Raw genomic sequence first — 19,030 nt, 5'->3', positions numbered from 1 at the left:
AAATACTGTCGGACATTTTTTGGTGTATTTCCATTTTCACCCTGATAATACAAATGCCAATGATAAATTTAACAAACAAAACACGCCCCTGAAAACAAATGCAACATGACACAGCAGTTCCTTTTTGGTTTGTTTGTTCACATAAGCCACACTGAGGCTTTGTATTTGTTTCTACTTTGGCATCCTTTTATAATAATAATAATAATAATTATTATTATTATTATTATTATTATTATTATTATACATTTCATTTATAAGCACCTTTCAAAACTCTCAAGGACACTTTCCAGTCACCTGTGTTTCAATAACCTACTAGTTAGAATAATTATATATCAAGAAGAAAGGGGTAAGACTGGAAAAATATTTGCACTCCTTCCTTGTAAACAGCTATATTTTTTTTGTCGAATTGGCAACAGGCGGATATGAGGAGGAGTTGAACATTGGGGCATTGAGTGGAAGAGCAATTAATTGTTCTACCTGCCACGTCACCATTTTGCCATAAATGAATGAACTAAAATAATTTGTGGTCAATAAATTATGATTTGAAGATCAATTCACACGTGACTTTAGGATGCAGCATAGTTACCTGAAACCATAAAATAAACCCCACACATTCAATTACAATTCATTCAATTCAATTCAATTACAATTCAATTACAATTACAATTACATTAAAAGTAAATGCAATGAATAAAAGGTAACTTTCTCTTTTGCAAAACATTCTATCCATGCGTAAGTAATGAAGTAATAAAGCACGCACATTTTTCAACAAGACGGATATGATAGCGAGATATGAAATGACAAAAGGCCTGATGTCTTATCGTGCTGGCTAAGCTGGTTACTATCTTTGTGTGCGGCGGCACCTTGTGTCGTAACCGGTAGCAACGAGAGTAAACCACGCCTACGTCCTCTATGATTGGTTTACTTCTAGCAAGCCCTCGTAGCTGATTGGCTGATGCGCTTTGTTGTGGGCGCTCCACTCACCGTTTGTTTTCTCAGATTTTACTACCTCTCACTCGTTTGCGGGAATGAAGCCACGGCCGGTTGCTTTTGACAGATTGGATTTATTCGTCAATGTGTGTGAAAGTCTGTGAATACGTTCGTTTGTTTGTGTGTTTGCGTGTGCGTCTGGGCACGCGTATTACCTTTCCAGCATGAGTCTGAAGAACCGGAAGTTCTCATTGGACAGCTCTGTGTAAGTATATGAAACAAGGAAGTTCGACTCTTGTGGTGTGACACTCAGTGTGACACTGAAAAAAATCACTGCCACGTGGATAGGGCGAAAGTTTAGTTGTACCGTATTTAACGAGTACAATATTGGTTAAATGTGCGTGCAATACAATTTAAATTAATCGTTATTTCCGCCCCCGCCCCCCTCGATATTCAAATCATGCATTGCTTTGCATTGACTCGAATCTTTCTGCATAAAACGTAATACTTGTTTTTTTTTCCCATCATCACCTGGCCCTAGCTACACTTTGCTAATTTTTCTCACGATGGTGCTACTTCATTTTGTAGCAGCGATATTTTACCTTGAAAGTTTGAGGGCGACGACTCAAGCTGAACACGAACGAGGTGCACTGCACTGTTTAGTCAAAAGTGAAACTGAAATATGAAAGAAACTAAGAGTCCTGCAATGTCTGATTGTAAATCGGACATGGGCAACTTCTAAGATGGTGTTTAAGGACTAATTTTAAGACCTTTTTAGAAAGGACAACTCGAACTGTCAATGGTTTCTTGTGGGGATGAATACTGTGGTTTGTGCCATTCTGAGATCTGTTGGTTCTCTCTCTTTTTTTAGCGTTTAAAATGACATTACGAGCCAGTCCTTTCAAAATAATGGGATTTGCCCATTGCTGCCACCCATTCCGTGAAGTTTCAGGCTATGTGCAGTCGAATCTTTGTAAAATACCCTCGGTAGAAGTCCTTTAAAGGACAACCGACGCCTCAGGACAAGTTGTGTCCATAATTTGTAAAATCACTTCAAATGACTTCTACTGAGCGTATTTTACAAAGATGTCACCGCATATAGCTATATTTTACGCGCTGAATATTCAGGAAGTCTTGTTTTTGACAATGCATTTTGGGTACTTTGCTTGATCTGAAAACTTCGTGTTGATCCGTGTTGATGGCGAAATTAGAAGGAAAACACATAACGCGATGGTGAATCGTGTATTGCACCAAGACTACTATTTGATACTAGTTGACACAAATTCCCAGCAGACAAATCAGCCCATTTTCAATAGAGCTTGGGCGCCAACTTGTGCATTTTCTGGGCCGCTACATTGCATTGCAGACGCCTCAAAATGACACGGAAGGACTTCTCTAATCGATTGCAAACATTTATGCTTTCCTCGTCAGAACTATTGAAATCATATTCATAACTGGATGAGTAACAAGAAAGCATCTTCTGGATGAGTAACAAGAAAGCATCTTCTTCGAATCTGAAGCCATTGTTATGATTCTCGGGCAAGGCACGACATCCTAGCGTGATGTCATGAACAAGGGGGCGGGACCTTCTGAAACTGAAACTTTCTGAGGTCATTTTGAAGTAGTTTTGGGACACTTTAAGTCATTTTTATTGGTGTTTTGCATTTGGCTAAAAATATCAGCCTGCGTGTTTTGGGTATTTTCGATACGCTAAAACGTTTTTCTGATGTCAGTTAGGAAACAAAAAAATGGTGTCGGTTGTCCTTTAAATAAGTTGTACGCAGAAATGCAATCTTACGTAGGAACCAGGCTGAGGTAGCAAATGAGCTAACGAACGTAAACCCCCCCATTTCATCTTCAAGGAGCCATAAAACACACACAACGGTGACGTTCTGTTAGGCAGGCCAATCACGACATAACAATATTAACTTTCTTTCTCTGTTGTCAGCTCACAAGATGTGTCGGGAGGCCTCAGTTGCCGCAGGGGCTCAACCCACAAGCTCCTGAAGAAGTACAGAACGAGCCAAGAGGACAGCGAATTGGAAATCCAGGAACTCAATCAAAACTCCAGCGGCAGGTAGGCCGCCCGCCATTGTCGGTTAAGTTGCTCGTGGGACAATTGTTCGGCATCCTGAAAACTTTCGTGCTTTCAGGGAGAAGATTACCGTGGAGGACATAATTCAGCGGCCAGATGGGCTCATCAGCAACAATGTACTTCTTGTTTTTTCAGTGATATTTTACCAGCTTTACATTTATTAATAATAATAATAATAATACATTTCATTTATAAGCGCCTTTAAAAACTCTCAAGGTCACTTGACAGTTACAGGATAAAGTTTTTCTGTGGGTGAGCAGTGACAGCCACATGCGCCAGCGTTCACTCAACCCCGAAGTAACTCAAATAGATAGAAAGCTAGCTAGCTAATGGATATATTTACTGTCTAGCTAGACAGCTTAGAGCTAGCCAGCTAATGGATAGCTAATGTATAGCTAATAGATAGCCAACAGCCAGCCAGCCAGAGAGCTAATAGCCAACAGCAAGCCAGCTAACAGCTAGCTAGCTAATAAATAGCTACCAGATAGCCAGAAACTAGCAAACTAACAGCCAGCCAGCCAGACAGCTAATAGCTAGCCAGCTAGCTAATGTATAGCTAATAAATAGCTAATAGGTAGCCAGCTAAGAGCTAGCTAGCTAATAAATAGCTAACCGATAGCCAGATAGCCAACAGCTAGCCAGCTAACAGCCAGCCAGTCAGCTACACTTTATGAATTGCCTTATCTTGTGGCCAGTGAGTGTATATTGACGCAAACGTATTTTCTTGTTCTTCTTGTTTTCATTTTAGAGTTTCCAGAAACACAATAGAAATTTCCACAAAATTTTTAAGGAAATCCCCAATGAAGAGAACCTGACTCATAGTGAGTAGATTGTATTTTTTTCCCAAAATGCAATAAATTATTGCTAGTGCGACATTAGCTATTTTTACACTGTTTAAAAAAAAGACAAATCAGAATTTTAAAACACATGTGCGTGCGTCTGTATATTTCTAAAGCTTTCACATGCGCTCTGCAAAAGGAAGTGCTCTATCATGGAAAACTGTACATATCAGAAAATAATGTGTGCTTCTTCTCGTCCGTGTTACTCAAAGAGACCAAGGTAAGCGCTGTAGTCCAGGACATTGGAAATCTGTTGACCCCTGGTCATCTAGTGCCTCCCCTAAGCAGGGCTTGCTTGCCCGTGTTGCAGGTGGTGATTCCCACATCCAACATCCGAGCGGTGAAGAAACAAAATTCAGCTTTGTCCATGCTGTCGATACAAACTGCTGATGACGAGAAGGTCCGGTGATGCTTTTCCTCTCCTTTTTTCGAGTTCAACACTGTAACTGCTACTTTCAATGTGTATTGTGCTGCTGATTCTAGTATAAGCGCCATCTTGGCCACCTAAGGCTAGAACAAACATGGATATACTGCCCTAGAAGACTCACTTCCTCTCTTTGATTTTCGGTCCAGCAGAATTATGAGTCGTTCTTCCACTCTATTATTTTACTATCTATCTGCATGTGTTGCTGCAGCATTTGTGGCCTCCAGCCAAATGAATGGCAATCGTTGTGCCTGTGGTATGTTAACGCAAAGGTAACGGAGGCCATGTTGTTTTTTAAAATACAAAATATGATTAGTAGTGGTTATAATTAATTAATAATGTGAAGATATTCACTTCGCCCTCTCCCCAAGGACCATATATATATATATATATATATATATATATATATATAAAATATCGATATAACCGGACTATCGATATATCCGATCCTGCGGGCATGTAATTTTCTCCTTGAGTTCATGGAAATAGTATCGTAATAAGCAGTACTATCGATATAACCGATATCGATATTAACGAGACTTTAATATATATATATATATATATATATATATATATATATATATAAAGAGAGAAAGAGAGAGAGATTTGTTTTACAACAAAAAAAATATTGTTTTTTTTCTGGAAAAACTATTTTAAGGAAATGACTGCATAATTGTGTCTCTTTATTAGCACATATATATATATATATATATATATATATATATATATATATATATATATATATATATATATATATATATATATATATATATATCTGCCGATTAGATTTATTAACAGGGTATACACACTCGTACAATGACAATGCCACTGCCCCCTACTATAGGGGATGTGCAATGACAATTCATTCTTTTTGACAAGGGTTGGATGAGTGGCAATAAAAACAAGGTGCACCTAATTTCTCATAAGAGGTGCACAGCGTAAAGTGCTTGACACAAACGTATCATGGAGGAAATAATTTTTTGAAGGAAGCGATTCAATCGGCAAAACGGGCTGCCGTGATGCCGTTGGAATGAAGTTAAATTAGTTTCTTCATTGGTCATCACACATCTCATGCTTCGTCTGTTTCTTCCCACAGTACTTTTTGGTTTCGTTGAGGAACCGAGAGATGTGCTACAATCTCCTGCAAAGTGTCTGTTCACATGCACAGGTGAGCGTACCAAGTGCCAAATACTGCCGTCGCACCGCAAATGACTTTTTTTTTGTGGGCGTGGGTCGGACTCTGGGTGTGCGTGTGGGTGTGTAATTGATTTTTTATAACATTTTTTTTTTTCTCGGTAATAACACAGGGAGACAGCGCCAAAAGCAGCCCTCGTGAATCCTCTGCTGAGAATGAAGCTGATTCCAATTTGGTGAGTGAAGCATTAAAGGACAACCGACGTCTCCGGACAAGTTGTGTCCATAATTTGTAAAATGGCTTCAAATGACTTCTACTGAGCTTATTTTAATAAGATTCCACCGCATATAGCTATATTTTACGTTTTTAGACTCGCGCTGAATATTCAGGAAGTCTTGTTTTTGAGTTGGTGACGACTCCGTACGTGACGTCACTAAAGGAACGCCCCTGACTGAAAAAATGACCCATTGTAGCAGTCCTTCCATCACATCAATGTATTTTGCTGTACTTGTTTGGTCTGGGGACCTCGTGTTGGACCCAAAAGCCGCCAGAAGAGGGCGTCCAAGCACGATATAAGGAATTTATCAGCCTGTGGAAACGGAGGTGGCCACAATAAATCGCCATTTTGTGCCTCTTTTTCGGTGAGGCATTTCCCCTCAATGTTGCCTCAAAATGGCACGGAATAAATTATTTAATCGATTGCAAACATGTATGCTTTCCTCTTCAGAACTATTTGAATCATATTCATCACTGGATATGTAACAAGAAAGAATATTCTCTGAATCTGAAGCCATTGTTTTGATTCTCCTGCAATGCAAGACATCTTGGCGTGACGTCACGACCTGGGGGCGGGACTTTCTGAAAATGCCCAATTCGCAGCTCAATGTTTTGCAGATTTTGGACACTTTAATTCATTTTTATTGGTGTTTTGCATTTGACTAAAAATATCATACTGCGTGTTTTGGATATTTTAGATGCTATAAAACGTTGTTCTGATGTCAGTTAAGAAAAAAAAGTGATGTCGGTTGTCCTTTAATATAAAAAGAAATTACTCATAATTATATTGGGTGGCACTGTTTTCGACTGGTTAGCACTTCCGCTTCCCAGCGCAGAGGTGCACGTTTCGATTCCGGCTCTTGGCTTTCCTGTGTGAACTTGACATGTTTTTTTTTTTCTGGTGCCTGTGTGGGTATTCCAGTTTCCTCCCACATTCCAAAAACATGGGTGTTGGACTTGAGCGACTCATCCTGTCATCAACTTAGCTTACTGCTTGTCTGCTTGTCCAAACCGCAGCTCTCCAGTCATTCCAGCATTGATGACAGCGTGGATCACTCGATGAGCAGGCGGAATGGTAATTATATGGATGACAACATCCCTCAATCAGCCGGTAAATGTAAGATATAAAATGTTCCATTCATCCATTTAATATTGATGAACATGCTGTATAAAATGAATCTTTTTTTTCAGCAATAAATTATTTCCAAGCCATTTTTCTAATCATCATGCTGCTGCTTTTTGTTGTTTTGTTTGTACTTTGGCAGGTTCCACCCAAACAATGTCTACAACAGAGGAGGCGGACGGCGCATGTAAGGCCTTTTACGTTCTGTTTAAAAAGCCATTTGGCGAGAAAAGAACATTTATGCAATGCCAAATGTATTTGTTTCAATCAGTTTCATCGTGGCTTTGGAAGATCATGGAGGACGTCACCGTGTTTTTCTTCTTCCGACCAAGAGTGAATTTCAGTATGGTCTTCTACGTCTACTTAATGTTGTAAGTTGACCAATGTTTGGGTTCCGTTTTCTATCTTGGATTTTGGGAGACGGACATTTCAGGAGCATAAATTTCCATTGGCAGAATGAACACAAAAATACACTCATCAATTTATTATACAGTGACACCTCCGTTTACGAAACCATTGGCCTATGAACTTTTCGGTTTACGAACGTAACATTTATGAAAATTTTACCTTGGCATACGAACTTTTTTCATACATGGAGCTGCCTCAATGAGTGATGTGTCGTTCGTGAACGAGCCCGTTCTTCTGACAACAAAATGGCAGCCGACTGTTTTTGTCCTTTATTCTACGCCCTCAGTCTTCGGTTAATGCCACGTGATTGGTCAAGAATGCAGCAGTGAGGGGGGGGGGGGGGTAGTTTAAACATTAAAGAGACCGGCAGACGACAGTGAGAGAGTTTCAACTTTGATAGTTCAAAGGCAGAGTATAGACTGCAAGGTTAAAATATTCCATCAATCAGGCTCCACAAACAATCCGCACAAGCCATCTGTACACTTGATGCAAAAAGCAATCAACCCAGCTAAACAGAACACAATTGATGAGGAACTAGGCAAAATGATCACAGAGAAAGACCTCCAAGGGATCATTCCTCAAGATGGTGAAAGAAGAAGGTTACGTTCCTCATCAAGTGTTTAATGCTGATGAAACGGGCCACTCCATTCCATCAAGCCATCAACGACCATCACAAAGGTAAATAAAACGACTTTACTATATAAAGTACAGTTTATTTATTTAATTATAATACCATCACACATTTACTATACATAAAATACCGTATATTTTGTGTCATTTTAATTTAGAAAATTAGAAAGTAGAAAATGTTTTATGGGGACATGGGAACGGATTATTCTCATTTTAATGGTTTCCGATGGGAAATTAATTTTTGGGATACACACTTTTTGCCTTACACACTCTGTCTGGGAACCAATTAAGTTTGTAAGCCAAGGTATCACTGTATTGTCTCTGGGGCCATTTTGGCGAAGTACAATACTAAGGCATGTTGTGCTCTTTGTGTTTGTGTGTGTTTTTATGTGTGCGTATGTTTATGTACATGACATGCCGTGAAGATTGGTGCTGCTTCTGTTGGTGTCTGGCTTCATTGGGATCAGGATGATCGCACTGGAAAGGCAGCTAAATTCATTGACTGAGCTGTCCTTGCTCTTCAAAGAGTGAGTGTACACTCTCACACACACCCGTACCCACACATTTGGACAACTCTGTGCTGGTAATAGTTGAAACTGGTTTAAAACCATTACTGGCTCGATCAGATTTTTCAAAAATAACACCAAAAACAAAAACAAAAAGGCATGGCTCGTTTCTTGTGCACCCGTGTGTCGCCAGTCTGAAAAAAATTCCATGACAGTCACACCCTGGTGTGTTTGCTAAGTCACAGTGGCGACTGCCCAAATAAGCTGCTTTGAAAATATTGATCAAATGACACTCATTGTCTGTGATCGCTATGCGGATCATTTAAGAAAAAATGGCTGGGAAATACTGAATTTTCAATTAGATTTTGGGATTGAAGTTGTGTTATGTTATCATCTGGACTCTCGAGTCATTCGGAATCAATTTATACTTCATAAAATAACGACTACCAAACAAAACCAAAAAAGCATATTAATGTAAGCTAAAAACGATATAATTCAAAAGACATGCTGATATTTAACTGTATTTGTTTGGCGGTCACTCAAGACCGGTTCCGCAAGTCAAGCAGGGCGTGCTCTGACCAACCAATCAGGGGCTGGAAAAAGGGCCAAGTCATTGTGGGCCCGGGAAGTTGGCTGAAATGTACTGAGACAAAAAAGGGGAATCAATTAGTACAATTTCCATGGGACAAAGATTACAGTTCAGTTGAAAACGGAGGTCAGTGTGTATGAGTGTATATAGACTAGTATAGTGTAGTGTAGTATTGTATAGTGTAGCGTAGTATTAGGATAGCATAGTATACTATAGTACAGTATAGTACGATATAGTATAGTATAGTATAGTATAGTATAGTATAGTATAGTATGGTATGGTGTATTCTAGTATGGCATAGTATAGTATAGTATAGTATAGTATAGTATAGTATAGTATAGTATAGTATAGGTATAGTATGGTAAGGTGTAGAATAGTATACTGTAGTCTTCTATAGTGTTGTATGGTACGGTATGGTATAGAATATTATAGTATAGTATAGTGTAGTATAGTGTAGTGTAGCTATCTAGCTATCTGTTAGTTATCTATTAGCCAGCGAGCTAACTTTCTATCTATTTGAGTTATTACAGGGTGAGTGAACGCTGGCCCATGTGGCTGCCGCTGCTCACCCACAGAAAAACTTATCCTGTGACTGTTACGTGACCTTGGGAGTTTTGAAAGGCGCTTATAAATGAAATGTATTACTATTTGCTCAGGTTCAAATGTAAATAACGATCAGGGGCCTGGTCATTTTGCAAAGCGCAACTCACACCACTAGCCGATCATAAGCACTCCGATCCTTCTTGTACATAAGTGATCTTTTATTTTGTTATCCATAAAAAGGTCAAGATTCAGTCCCATGTATTAATTCCATTACATCAGAGTCTCAGTTCAAAAAGCAACATAAAATTATCAAATCATAATACAAAGAATCGAATAGGTTAAGTACAGTAACCGTACAGTATAAACAGTCCACTAGTATTGTTCAAGTAGTCTACCCCACATACCCACCCAATCAACCAAATGACCCGCAGGACAAAACGTTTAGCATACACGAGTTGGAATCAGCAATTTAAAAAATGCAAATAAATATCCTGCTTTACTTGTTTTTTTTTTTTCTTTGAAAGCGCTACCAAGATCCAATGCCACTGGTTTAGCGTTGCCCTCAAATACACGACAATACATTTTTAAAGAGCACATCCCACCCCATCTGCAAAACACAATAGACATGCACAAAGATTATTGTTTTTTAGCGTTCAATTCCACCCACCACGTCTCTAATAAATGTTCAGGGGCCCAAGAAATAAGATACATCAACCATAGTGGTGCATTTTTTTAAAAAACTGTTACATTTACACCTAAAAACCCATGCGAGATGGATCCCTGAAAACACGATTTATCCGACGAGGGGGCGCGGAGCTCTTAAGATTTGATGCTGATGAAAAATGTTGATGAAAAGTCTTTGAACACACGCGGGATTTAGATCCCTGTGGTTTAATGTGGTAACAGATCTCCATGAAGACAGAGAGGACGACGACGGATGAGGTTCCCTGTTTGAAAGTATGAGCCGATCGAAGAGCGCAATCACAAATAAAAAAATAAAATACAAAAATATAAGAAAAAAAAAAATGGCGCTTCGTCTCACGTGAGTTCATTCAGGTGTACTAACCGGTCCAACGGGTTCTCTCAAAACGGGAAGCCAGTCACCTGGCCAACCCGAGACAATGATAACAGACAAAACGTTACATCTTCATACCCTTGTGTTGCAATAGTGCTGAATTAAAAAAAACCCTCACATGCTTAATCTGATACATATAATCAACGCGTACATATACTGTAGCATACTACATAAGTGTGGATGTCCGTGTGTGTGTATTTGTATCACTAGTCTTGTGAGGACCACTAACATTTTATAACATATGTAGTGAGGACATTTTTGTCAAGTGTGGACCTTTCAGCTGGTCCTCACAAGTTCTTCATTCTAAAGGCTTCGAGAGGGTCTATATATGCATCTGTTAAAGTCTCAGAGAGGTCCTCACAAATTCACCCAAAATTATTTTTTGGTGTGTATTTTTATTTCACTTGGATACACACATTTTTTTTACTCACTGTGTGTGTTTATGTGTGTGTGGGTGGTTAATGAGAGGAAAAAGCTCATACCACAACAAGTAAAACGATATTTTAACCAAATTCTCGACAGGGGTGAGGACTTTGAATGGACCCATTCAGAAACCTCACTCTTGCTGTCATTTCAGTTTCAAGTCCACTTTTTTATTTCTTTGTTTTTAAAGAAGTTGAAGTGGGAAATGGGGTGACATTTAGTGTTCAAATGTAACACGAGTTCTTTTCTAAACTTATCAGCAACGGTGGTCCTTAGTCCTTATCTGGACCTCACAAAACCAATGAAACTGGAATGCGTGTGTGTGTGCGTGCATGTGTGTGTGTGTGGTGGAACCTGCACCACACTAAGTGACAAGGTAACGCATGACAGGAAATAGTGGGCCAATAGAAACTGGCAGGCTAAAGGGCATGTGGAGAAAAAAAAGAAAATTAACAAAATCGTGAGACCGTGTGTGAGACCGAGTGTGAGACCGTGACACCCACACAGTGGAACCTCCAAAGTGCCATTTCACATCATATGAAAATATCAACAGCGCAAAAAGGGAGACTTTTGTGAGACAAAAATAATATTATAAAATCTGACAAAGCATACGCCTGCTCAGTATAAACAAAGGAATATCAACCACAAAAATAATTTTCCCAAAACAGACTAACATGGAAATTAGAAACAGAATTCTACCAACTGTTACCGTCTGTTCACGTCTACTGGAGGGGAGTCGTTTTATTTCATTATACATTAATTATACAGATTATCATAACAGATTGTTCGGAATGTACAGTTTATAGTGTCGATATTTTGAAGGAATAGCTACAGTGGATATAAAAAAAGTCTATACACCCCTGTTCAAAAAAAAAGGAAGAATGGGAAGCAATTTGAAAATGTTTTCCAAAAAATGATGCACAGTAAGCAATTTGAAAAAAAAATCCAAATATTGTCAGAAAACTATGTAGCACAAATTAACTCATTCACTGCCCAACAATGCACATTTTTGTCATTGTCACTTGAATTCCAGGATGCATAGAATATTGAGTTTTAAGGACTACATAAACATTCAATGCAGTGTAAGAAACGTTAGACTCTCTTCTCTCATCAGAAAAAAAGAGTTAATTCCGAAGTTATATGGGTCTGGAGTTATCTGAGCCTGAAATGAGGGTGGCTGTCCAAAATACAATGTAAAACAAAATACAATGCAAAACATACATATTGGTATACTCCATACAGGAGTAAGGACCAGCGCTTTAACAAAATAAAGCGCTAACATGGAAATATGGAAATGTTTCGTTGTGGAAAAGAAAAAACATTTCCAGAGGCTATGGCAAGCGCTGTATCAGCACCCAAGCAAGAAAACACAAAAACAACAAATTCGCTCCACGTCATATTTTCAATTCCCGAATAATTTCAGGAATGGCAGTGAATGAGTTAAGCACCACCCAGCATTTTATCCATCCATTTTCCAGACCACTTTAACCTCATTAGGGTTGCAAGGGGTGCTATCCCAGCCGTCTACGGGCACTAGGCGGGGGACACCCTGAATTGGTCACCAGCCAATCGCAGGGCATACAGAGACAAACAACTACCCGCTCTCACACTCACGCCTAGGGACAATTTAGAGAGTTCAAGCATGTTTTTTTGGAATGTGGGAGAAAACTGGCGTACCCGGAGAAAACCCACACAGAACATGCAAACTCTACACAGGGAGGCCGAACTGACGACCTCTGGACTGTGAAGCCGGAGTGCTAACCACTCGGCAACCGGGCCTTTTTAAACAATATAATAAAACATATATCGATGCTAGTTTCACCCCCAAATGTATCGGTCAAGCTCCCTTTTAGCCCAAGGAGAGAAAAAAAAATCCCGGCACTGTCATTACACGCAACACCAAGTGGACAAAATATGGAACAACGGTGATGTTAGCATACTCCTGTCGCATTTACAAATACCAAAAAATAAATAAATCAACTTTGCCTCTACTCAATGACTACAAAATATATATATAAAAGCCCACTAATAAATACATCCAAGAGACCGTTTGGGGATAATTACATGTTTAAATTTGTGGCTAAGTACACAGAAAGATGGCAAGAGATGTAAAGCCACCGGCGGCCATCTTGCATCAACACATCAACAAAGTGTTTTGACACCAAAATGGCGGCAAAGCAATAGTTTTCTATTAGACAGGGCTTTGGCCCTTGAATATGAACGTGTTGGGAGGGGAAAAACAGTATTTACTAATCGGGAAGCAGTTTCTATTCAACTTTGGAGGTTCCACTGTAGTCCTGAGTTGGAACAAGCACGCGTGGGGAGAGTTCATGATTGGGTTCTTCAGTTTTGCGTTCGGTGACAAAAAAACTTCACCTCAAGTGACGGACATGTGAACGTTTCTGTTTTGAGCCGATTTAAAAAAAGAACGAGAGGAGATTTCCACCTCGCAAACATTCCCATCGGCTCATCTTGCTTGTAATGGGGTTGGAGGGAAAGCAACATCACAATTCCCCATCCGGAGAAGCAGCGAAAGAGTAAAAAAAAAAAAAAAAAGGCAAAATCTACGGCACTGCCAGGAAACAGGAAGGAAACGGACAGGGGTTGTTTTGCCTTTTTTTTAGGAGGGGGGGGGGGCATAAGAGTGCAGTGGTTAAAAAGTGGTATTCGGGAAGGGAGATCTTCCTTAACCCCCCCTCCTACTTGGACCTGGCAGTCATTTCTTGATGTCCGCTGACAGATAAACAAGAGTGGAATTTCGACCAGTGTTGTCGTCCACGAAAAAAGCTGGTCAAACTGTGGAGGTATTCTTCATACATACACACGAACACACCCGAATAAGACTGATAAGTCACTAAAACGTTTTCCCTCACTCAGAAAGTCAGAATGGAGTCCTTCATTTCCACACACAACCCCACCCCATCTCCTCTCCGGAGGTTGCCTTTCTCTCTCTCACGCACAACCACGAACTCACATGATAAGAATATTCGCCCAAGATTCCACATCCTGGCGCACAATCATTCATTTACTTTTTTTAAAATGACATCTGTGTGCCTTTCGGAAAAAAAAAAAGTAATGTGTAACCCCAGTAAGGCGTCATGTGATGTGCCTTATATTTAGAAAAAAAATTAGATACTGTATTGAAATATTATATTTGGAACACTTTTGTCATTCATTGAAGGTACGCCTTATAATATGGAAAGTTTGAAAATACACCATTCATGGGTGGAGGGGGCTTTATACTCCGGTGCGGCTTATACATCGGAAAATACGGTACACAAAATCATTTTTTTTTCTGATGATGATATCTTAGACCATAGGTGTCAAAGTCAAAGCCCGGGGGCCAAATACGACCCGCCACATCATTTTATTTGGCCCGCGAAAGGAAATCAAGGTTAACAAGTGCCATGATGCTTGCTAAAGTCAGATCCAAAATGTCAAATTGTGGTATGTAAATCACAAAAAAAATCTTTATTCTTGATTTCAAATTTGAAAAGTAGTTATTGATTAATTTGTTGTGCGCTCTATATGTGTAGGGGATTAAACACGATTCATAACGCCCCCCCCTGAGAGGAAACCGTAACGACAACGTAGCAGGTGGCAAAAATTGACTTTGACACCCTTGTCTTACTTTGTTATTTTAATGCAATCGTTTTAAAAAGTAACAAGTTGTTTAAAAAGACACACAGATGATTCTCGTCCGTTTTTTTTTTCTCACGCACTCACGCACGGCGCACGAGAGGCCGTTCGCTTCCATTCTCAGGCGTGCTGCGCAGCCAGGTCCTGGTTGATGAAGCGCCGTAACCTTTCGAGGTACTGACTGTAAAGCTCAATGTCGTTGTGACCGGCGCCTTCCACCCAGAGAGGTTCCACCGCCTTCGGGCATCGCTCGAAAAGGGCCAGGCCGTGGGAGAAGTCGATGACCTCGTCTTCGGTACCGTGGATGATGAGCACCGGAGACGGGATCTTTGATACCTTCTCGATGCTGGAATAGAGGAACGGGGTGTGTGTCATCGCTTTGCTTTATTTTTGCAGAAAAATAAAATGGCGGCGGCTGCGGCTTACTTGGGGAAAGCGTCGAAGCAGTAGGTTTTCTTGGTGTCGGGGAAGGCCACTCTCATGCCGGATGTGAGAGGAGAGTGAAGAACAACGGCGGCGCACTCGAAGCGCGACGCCAGGTCCACCGTGGGCACTGTGCCGATGCTTTGGCCGTATAAGATGATGTTCTCGGGGCTGATGCCGTACCTGAGGTGCATTTGATGAAAGCTTCTCGTGATAACAGGTCTAATTTTTTTGAAATATTGTACATTCAACCGTGTTATTATGGTCGTATTCGGCTTTGACAGAGGAAAAAAACTGTCATCTCAGAATTATTAAGGCGTCGCTAGGGTAGTAGTTCTCAATTTAAATTTCCTTGAGATAGAGTTGTTTGCAATTTAATCAAAAATATTGAGAGAAATACATCCCTGCTAACTTCTGATACCAGAAAAGCCAAGTACAGTGATACCTTGCCTTATGAACTTAATTGGTTCCCAGAAAGTGTGTGTAAGGCGAAAAGTGTGTATTCAAAACATAAATTTCCCATAGGAAACATTTAAAATGAGAATAATCTGTTCCCAGGTCCCCATAAAACATAATTTTCAACTAAATAAGCCTTAAAGGACAACCTCCACCATTTTTTTGTTTCCTAACTGACATCAGAAAAAACGTTTTACAGCATCTAAAATACCCAAAACACACAGGCTGATATTTTTAGTCAAATGAAAAGGACCAATAAAAATGACTTAAAGTGTCCGAAATGACTTAAAGTGTCTGAAAACTACAGTAAAGTCTCGTTATATCGATATTCAAGGGAGTCCGAAAAAATATCGATATAACCGGGACTATCGATATATCCGACCCTGTTTGCATGTAATTTTCTCTGTGCGTGCATAGAAATAGTATCGATATAACCGGGACTATCGATATATCCGATATCGATATAACGAGACTTTACTGTACTTCAAAATGACCTGAAAAAGCGTTTTCATCAGCCCAAATATGCCAGCACTGTTTTTGATTTGGGAGGAATGTCGGTGCCATTGACTGTCATCACTGGACAGCTCTGGGGTGATTGTGCTTTTTTTGCGCCTGTCATGGGCCCCATTTTCCCAGCCGAAAGGTCGGTGCTGTTGGACAGTCTGCGGCTGGATGGATGCTACTATCACAGTTTGGAATTGAAGCGGATTTACGTGGGACAGGAGATGTGAGAAAATCTCTTTTTGTCAATGGATGCTACAGCTTTGTGGTTGCTTTCAACATTTAGCTTGTAGCAGACGTGCCACATTTCACCATGACGTCCCTGATCCACTGGTGAAAAGGATGCTTTGATCCTCTCCTATTTCATCTAGAACTGCTTCATGCAACAAAGAGGGTGCAGAAAGTGCTGAAGATTGAATGATTGTCTGTGTCTTTTGTGTTGTATCACATCACATTATTTGTTATGTTTTTTGTTGTTGTTTTGACTCCAAGATGGCGCCTGGAGAGTGAAGGCCTTTACAGAAGATCCTGTATTTTGTTTTTCTACTTCTTTCTTTCCTTTCCTCTTACTTTTATGTCTTTGCTGCTGTGAAATGTATATTTCTCCACTGTGAGACTAATAAATGCTAATCCAATTCAATCTCCCCCAAAATTTTGTTTGGACCACATCAGCATAACTTAACTTTATATGAATATATTATATCCTATTAAGTACATGGTTAACATCTTACGATGGGTGGAGAAACTTACCGAGAGCGCAAAGCATGCCAGGCAGCATCAATGTCAGCATAAAGGTTCTTTTCTGACGGCTTGCCAGTGCTAACCCCGTAGCCTGAGTAATCGTAAGAGAATATGTTGCAGTTGATGCGCGTGCCCAAGCCGATGTAGAAACTGCTCATCTGACCAAGATCGACCGCGTTACCGTGTGAAAACAACACGGTGAACCTGAGGGGCAAAAAGGAGAGAAATTAAAAACCAACCCCAAAGTCGGATAAAATATTCAGACGTCAACAACGACTTACCTGGCATTTGGGGCGCAGCGTATGTACATGCATCCAACCTTGTTGCCTCGGCTGGACCTTGTCAGGAACACATCGGTCACGTCCAACTCTCTCTGAGAATACTGAAACTCTGCTCTTTCGGTGAGATGCAGCTTCCACCTGCTCTCACATCCGGTCCCAACTCCGGAAGTACCACCTCCTCCACCGCCACCTCTGTCGCCGCCGCTAGCAGCACCTAAACGCGACCGTAGACCGGGAGCTCCCAGAGAAGGGAGGGTGCTGCCGGCAGAGGAACCGGATGCAGTGCCTGCTCCAGACGCAGGATCCGGGTCAGGGAGGAGGGCGTATGTGGGCTCTGGCGGGAGGAAAGCTAATTTGGCTGCAATGCGACTGGGGCAAGGAGGGCAGCAGAAGAGGCAGCATAGCTCTCGTATGGACAGACCATTCATCTTCTGCTAGACCGAATCAAAACAATAGAGGCATGTTACGTTTCTATTCAGAATGCAGATGAGGCAATCTCTCTTTGCATAGGTACCAAATGCAGTGTATCTGTGCCATTTTGATTCTCTTTATCATTTCCAGAATGTGGATTTTGTTTTTCTCAACTCAGACTGTCACTTTGGTAGGAAAGGAAGAAAACAAGATAAACTTGGGTTTTTAATGGAAGTTGTGGAGTTTTTGCACATGTTCACTTGTAAGTTTTTTTTTAATCAAACCATCTTGAAGCCATTCATCTTTTAAATCTCATTTCATTGAAATTATATTCAATTGTTGTGAAATCATAATGTAAACTTTACATCCAGCAGCTTATGTATTTTTTTTTCTACTTTCATTCCTTTCATCACTTTGCTGCTGTGAAATGTAAATTTCTCCACTGCGAGACTAATAAAGGCAAATCCAATCCAATCCAATTATCTATGATTTCACAACAATACTTTACATTGTAAAGTACAATACTTTACATTGTAAAGTATTGTTGGTATTTAAAAAAAATAACACCTGTCTAGGATATAAAACAGTTTTGGCTCTGGTTTTATAGCGCAGATTCACTCCAAAGTACTGTGTAATGGTTCTCCATGACTTTACCTGGATTCTTAAATCCACGAGTCTTGGAATGGACTGGCACACAACGGTGCCAAGGTCTTAAGTTGTAGTCACTGAGCCAGATGCACCTTTAAATTAAACAGATGCTTCACTATCACCACAAAGTGATCAAATGATAGCAAATGCGCAATTTCTAAACATTACAGCAAAAACAAAAGACCAGGAACCCGTTTATAACCATACGATATACCGCATAAAACATTAAATTGAGTCTAAAGGTCGCGATCAAATGTTTCAAACGGGATCAGAGGGATTATATGTGTTATATTATTGTTGATGTTTGTGACTACTAACGGAACATCAGTTCCAGGAGACAGTCGAGACCGATATGGTGATTAATCATATGCGATCACATCTAACGCTAGTCTGATCTGCCATAGATCTTGCTTTTCATAGCTAGCCGCACTATGCGCGATTTAACGCGTGACGTTTGGATGGGAATACCGCCGTGCGACTTAATACCGGGGTACTGTCTAAATAAGAATGACAGCTATCATTACCAAGCCAACTAGCCAGACAGACAGCTAGCGTTAAAGTGTTAGCCCGTTAGCATCAGCGCTAGCTACTTACAGATTCGCGGTACGTTGGCAGAAAGGCTGCTGTGGTCCGATTTGTACGTACAACCAGCACAACAGTTCTACAGTCCTCTTTTTGTCTTGACATGGATGGTTTTACTAGAACAAACTACCGGCGTCTTTTTGGGTGCCTGCTCGGATTAAAAATATAGTCTAGAGAGATATTTTTTCTCAAGCAGAGTACAATTAAATCCGGAAGTGACGCCAAGAATCTGACCAGTCTGAAAAAAAACTTTATTTCAACGCGCCTATGAAGAAACAAACAAAAACCCGTCGCGATACCGTACAATGTTTTTATATATTTTGTTATATTCTCTCTTTCTCTCTCTGCTCTA

The 19,030-nt window shown here is 40.2% G+C and overlaps 2 protein-coding genes across 5 annotated transcripts; one reads left to right on the top strand and one right to left on the bottom strand.

Annotated features, from left to right (window-relative positions):
- Positions 1-993: 993 nt before the first annotated feature.
- Positions 994-9,211, top strand: LOC148891361 (uncharacterized). Of its 3 annotated transcripts, none has more exons than XM_089008353.1 (12): positions 994-1,195; positions 2,879-3,007; positions 3,084-3,141; positions 3,774-3,846; positions 3,981-4,084; positions 4,175-4,264; positions 5,385-5,456; positions 5,596-5,658; positions 6,717-6,774; positions 6,965-7,009; positions 7,094-7,193; positions 8,286-9,211. In XM_089008353.1, exons 1-12 carry the CDS (start codon positions 1,155-1,157, stop codon positions 8,389-8,391), a joined length of 939 nt encoding a protein of 312 aa, XP_088864479.1. In that variant the 5' UTR covers positions 994-1,154; the 3' UTR covers positions 8,392-9,211. The 3 variants fall into 3 exon arrangements, with proteins under 3 accessions (XP_088864479.1, XP_088864478.1, XP_088864477.1); XM_089008352.1 differs by having other exon boundaries at positions 995-1,195; positions 6,717-6,810; positions 8,286-9,206; XM_089008351.1 differs by having other exon boundaries at positions 995-1,195; positions 6,717-6,816; positions 8,286-9,204.
- Positions 9,212-9,701: 490 nt separating this feature from the next.
- LOC148891360 (alpha/beta hydrolase domain-containing protein 17A-like) lies at positions 9,702-18,921 on the bottom strand. Of its 2 annotated transcripts, none has more exons than XM_089008610.1 (6): positions 18,691-18,921; positions 18,103-18,188; positions 17,038-17,471; positions 16,766-16,960; positions 15,062-15,241; positions 9,702-14,981 (listed from the first exon to the last, which is right to left on the bottom strand). In XM_089008610.1, the coding sequence occupies exons 3-6, from the start codon at positions 17,463-17,465 to the stop codon at positions 14,756-14,758; spliced, it is 1,029 nt and encodes a 342-aa protein (XP_088864736.1). In that variant the 5' UTR covers positions 17,466-17,471; positions 18,103-18,188; positions 18,691-18,921; the 3' UTR covers positions 9,702-14,755. The 2 variants fall into 2 exon arrangements, with proteins under 2 accessions (XP_088864736.1, XP_088864735.1); XM_089008609.1 differs by having other exon boundaries at positions 17,038-17,468; positions 18,691-18,919.
- Positions 18,922-19,030: the final 109 nt, after the last annotated feature.

The sequence above is a fragment of the Hippocampus bargibanti genome, linkage group LG11, assembly GCF_051943395.1.
Source record: "Hippocampus bargibanti isolate YZ-2025 linkage group LG11, ASM5194339v1, whole genome shotgun sequence".
NCBI lineage: Eukaryota > Metazoa > Chordata > Actinopteri > Syngnathiformes > Syngnathidae > Hippocampus > Hippocampus bargibanti.
This window is presented reverse-complemented; position numbering and strand designations above follow the sequence as displayed.

Coding starts and splice junctions, on each gene's coding strand:
- LOC148891361 (XM_089008351.1), top strand. CDS start 1,155: ATGAGTCTGAAGAACCGGAAGTTCTCATTGGACAGCTCTGT. Junction 1,196..2,878: donor TTCTCATTGGACAGCTCTGT/GTAAGTATATGA, acceptor CTCTGTTGTCAG/CTCACAAGATGTGTCGGGAG. Junction 4,085..4,174: donor TGTTACTCAAAGAGACCAAG/GTAAGCGCTGTA, acceptor CCCGTGTTGCAG/GTGGTGATTCCCACATCCAA.
- LOC148891360 (XM_089008610.1), bottom strand. CDS start 17,465: ATGAATGGTCTGTCCATACGAGAGCTATGCTGCCTCTTCTGCTGCCCT. Junction 16,961..17,037: donor CGCTGCGCCCCAAATGCCAG/GTAAGTCGTTGT, acceptor TTTGCCCCTCAG/GTTCACCGTGTTGTTTTCAC. Junction 14,982..15,061: donor TGCTTCGACGCTTTCCCCAA/GTAAGCCGCAGC, acceptor CCTCTATTCCAG/CATCGAGAAGGTATCAAAGA.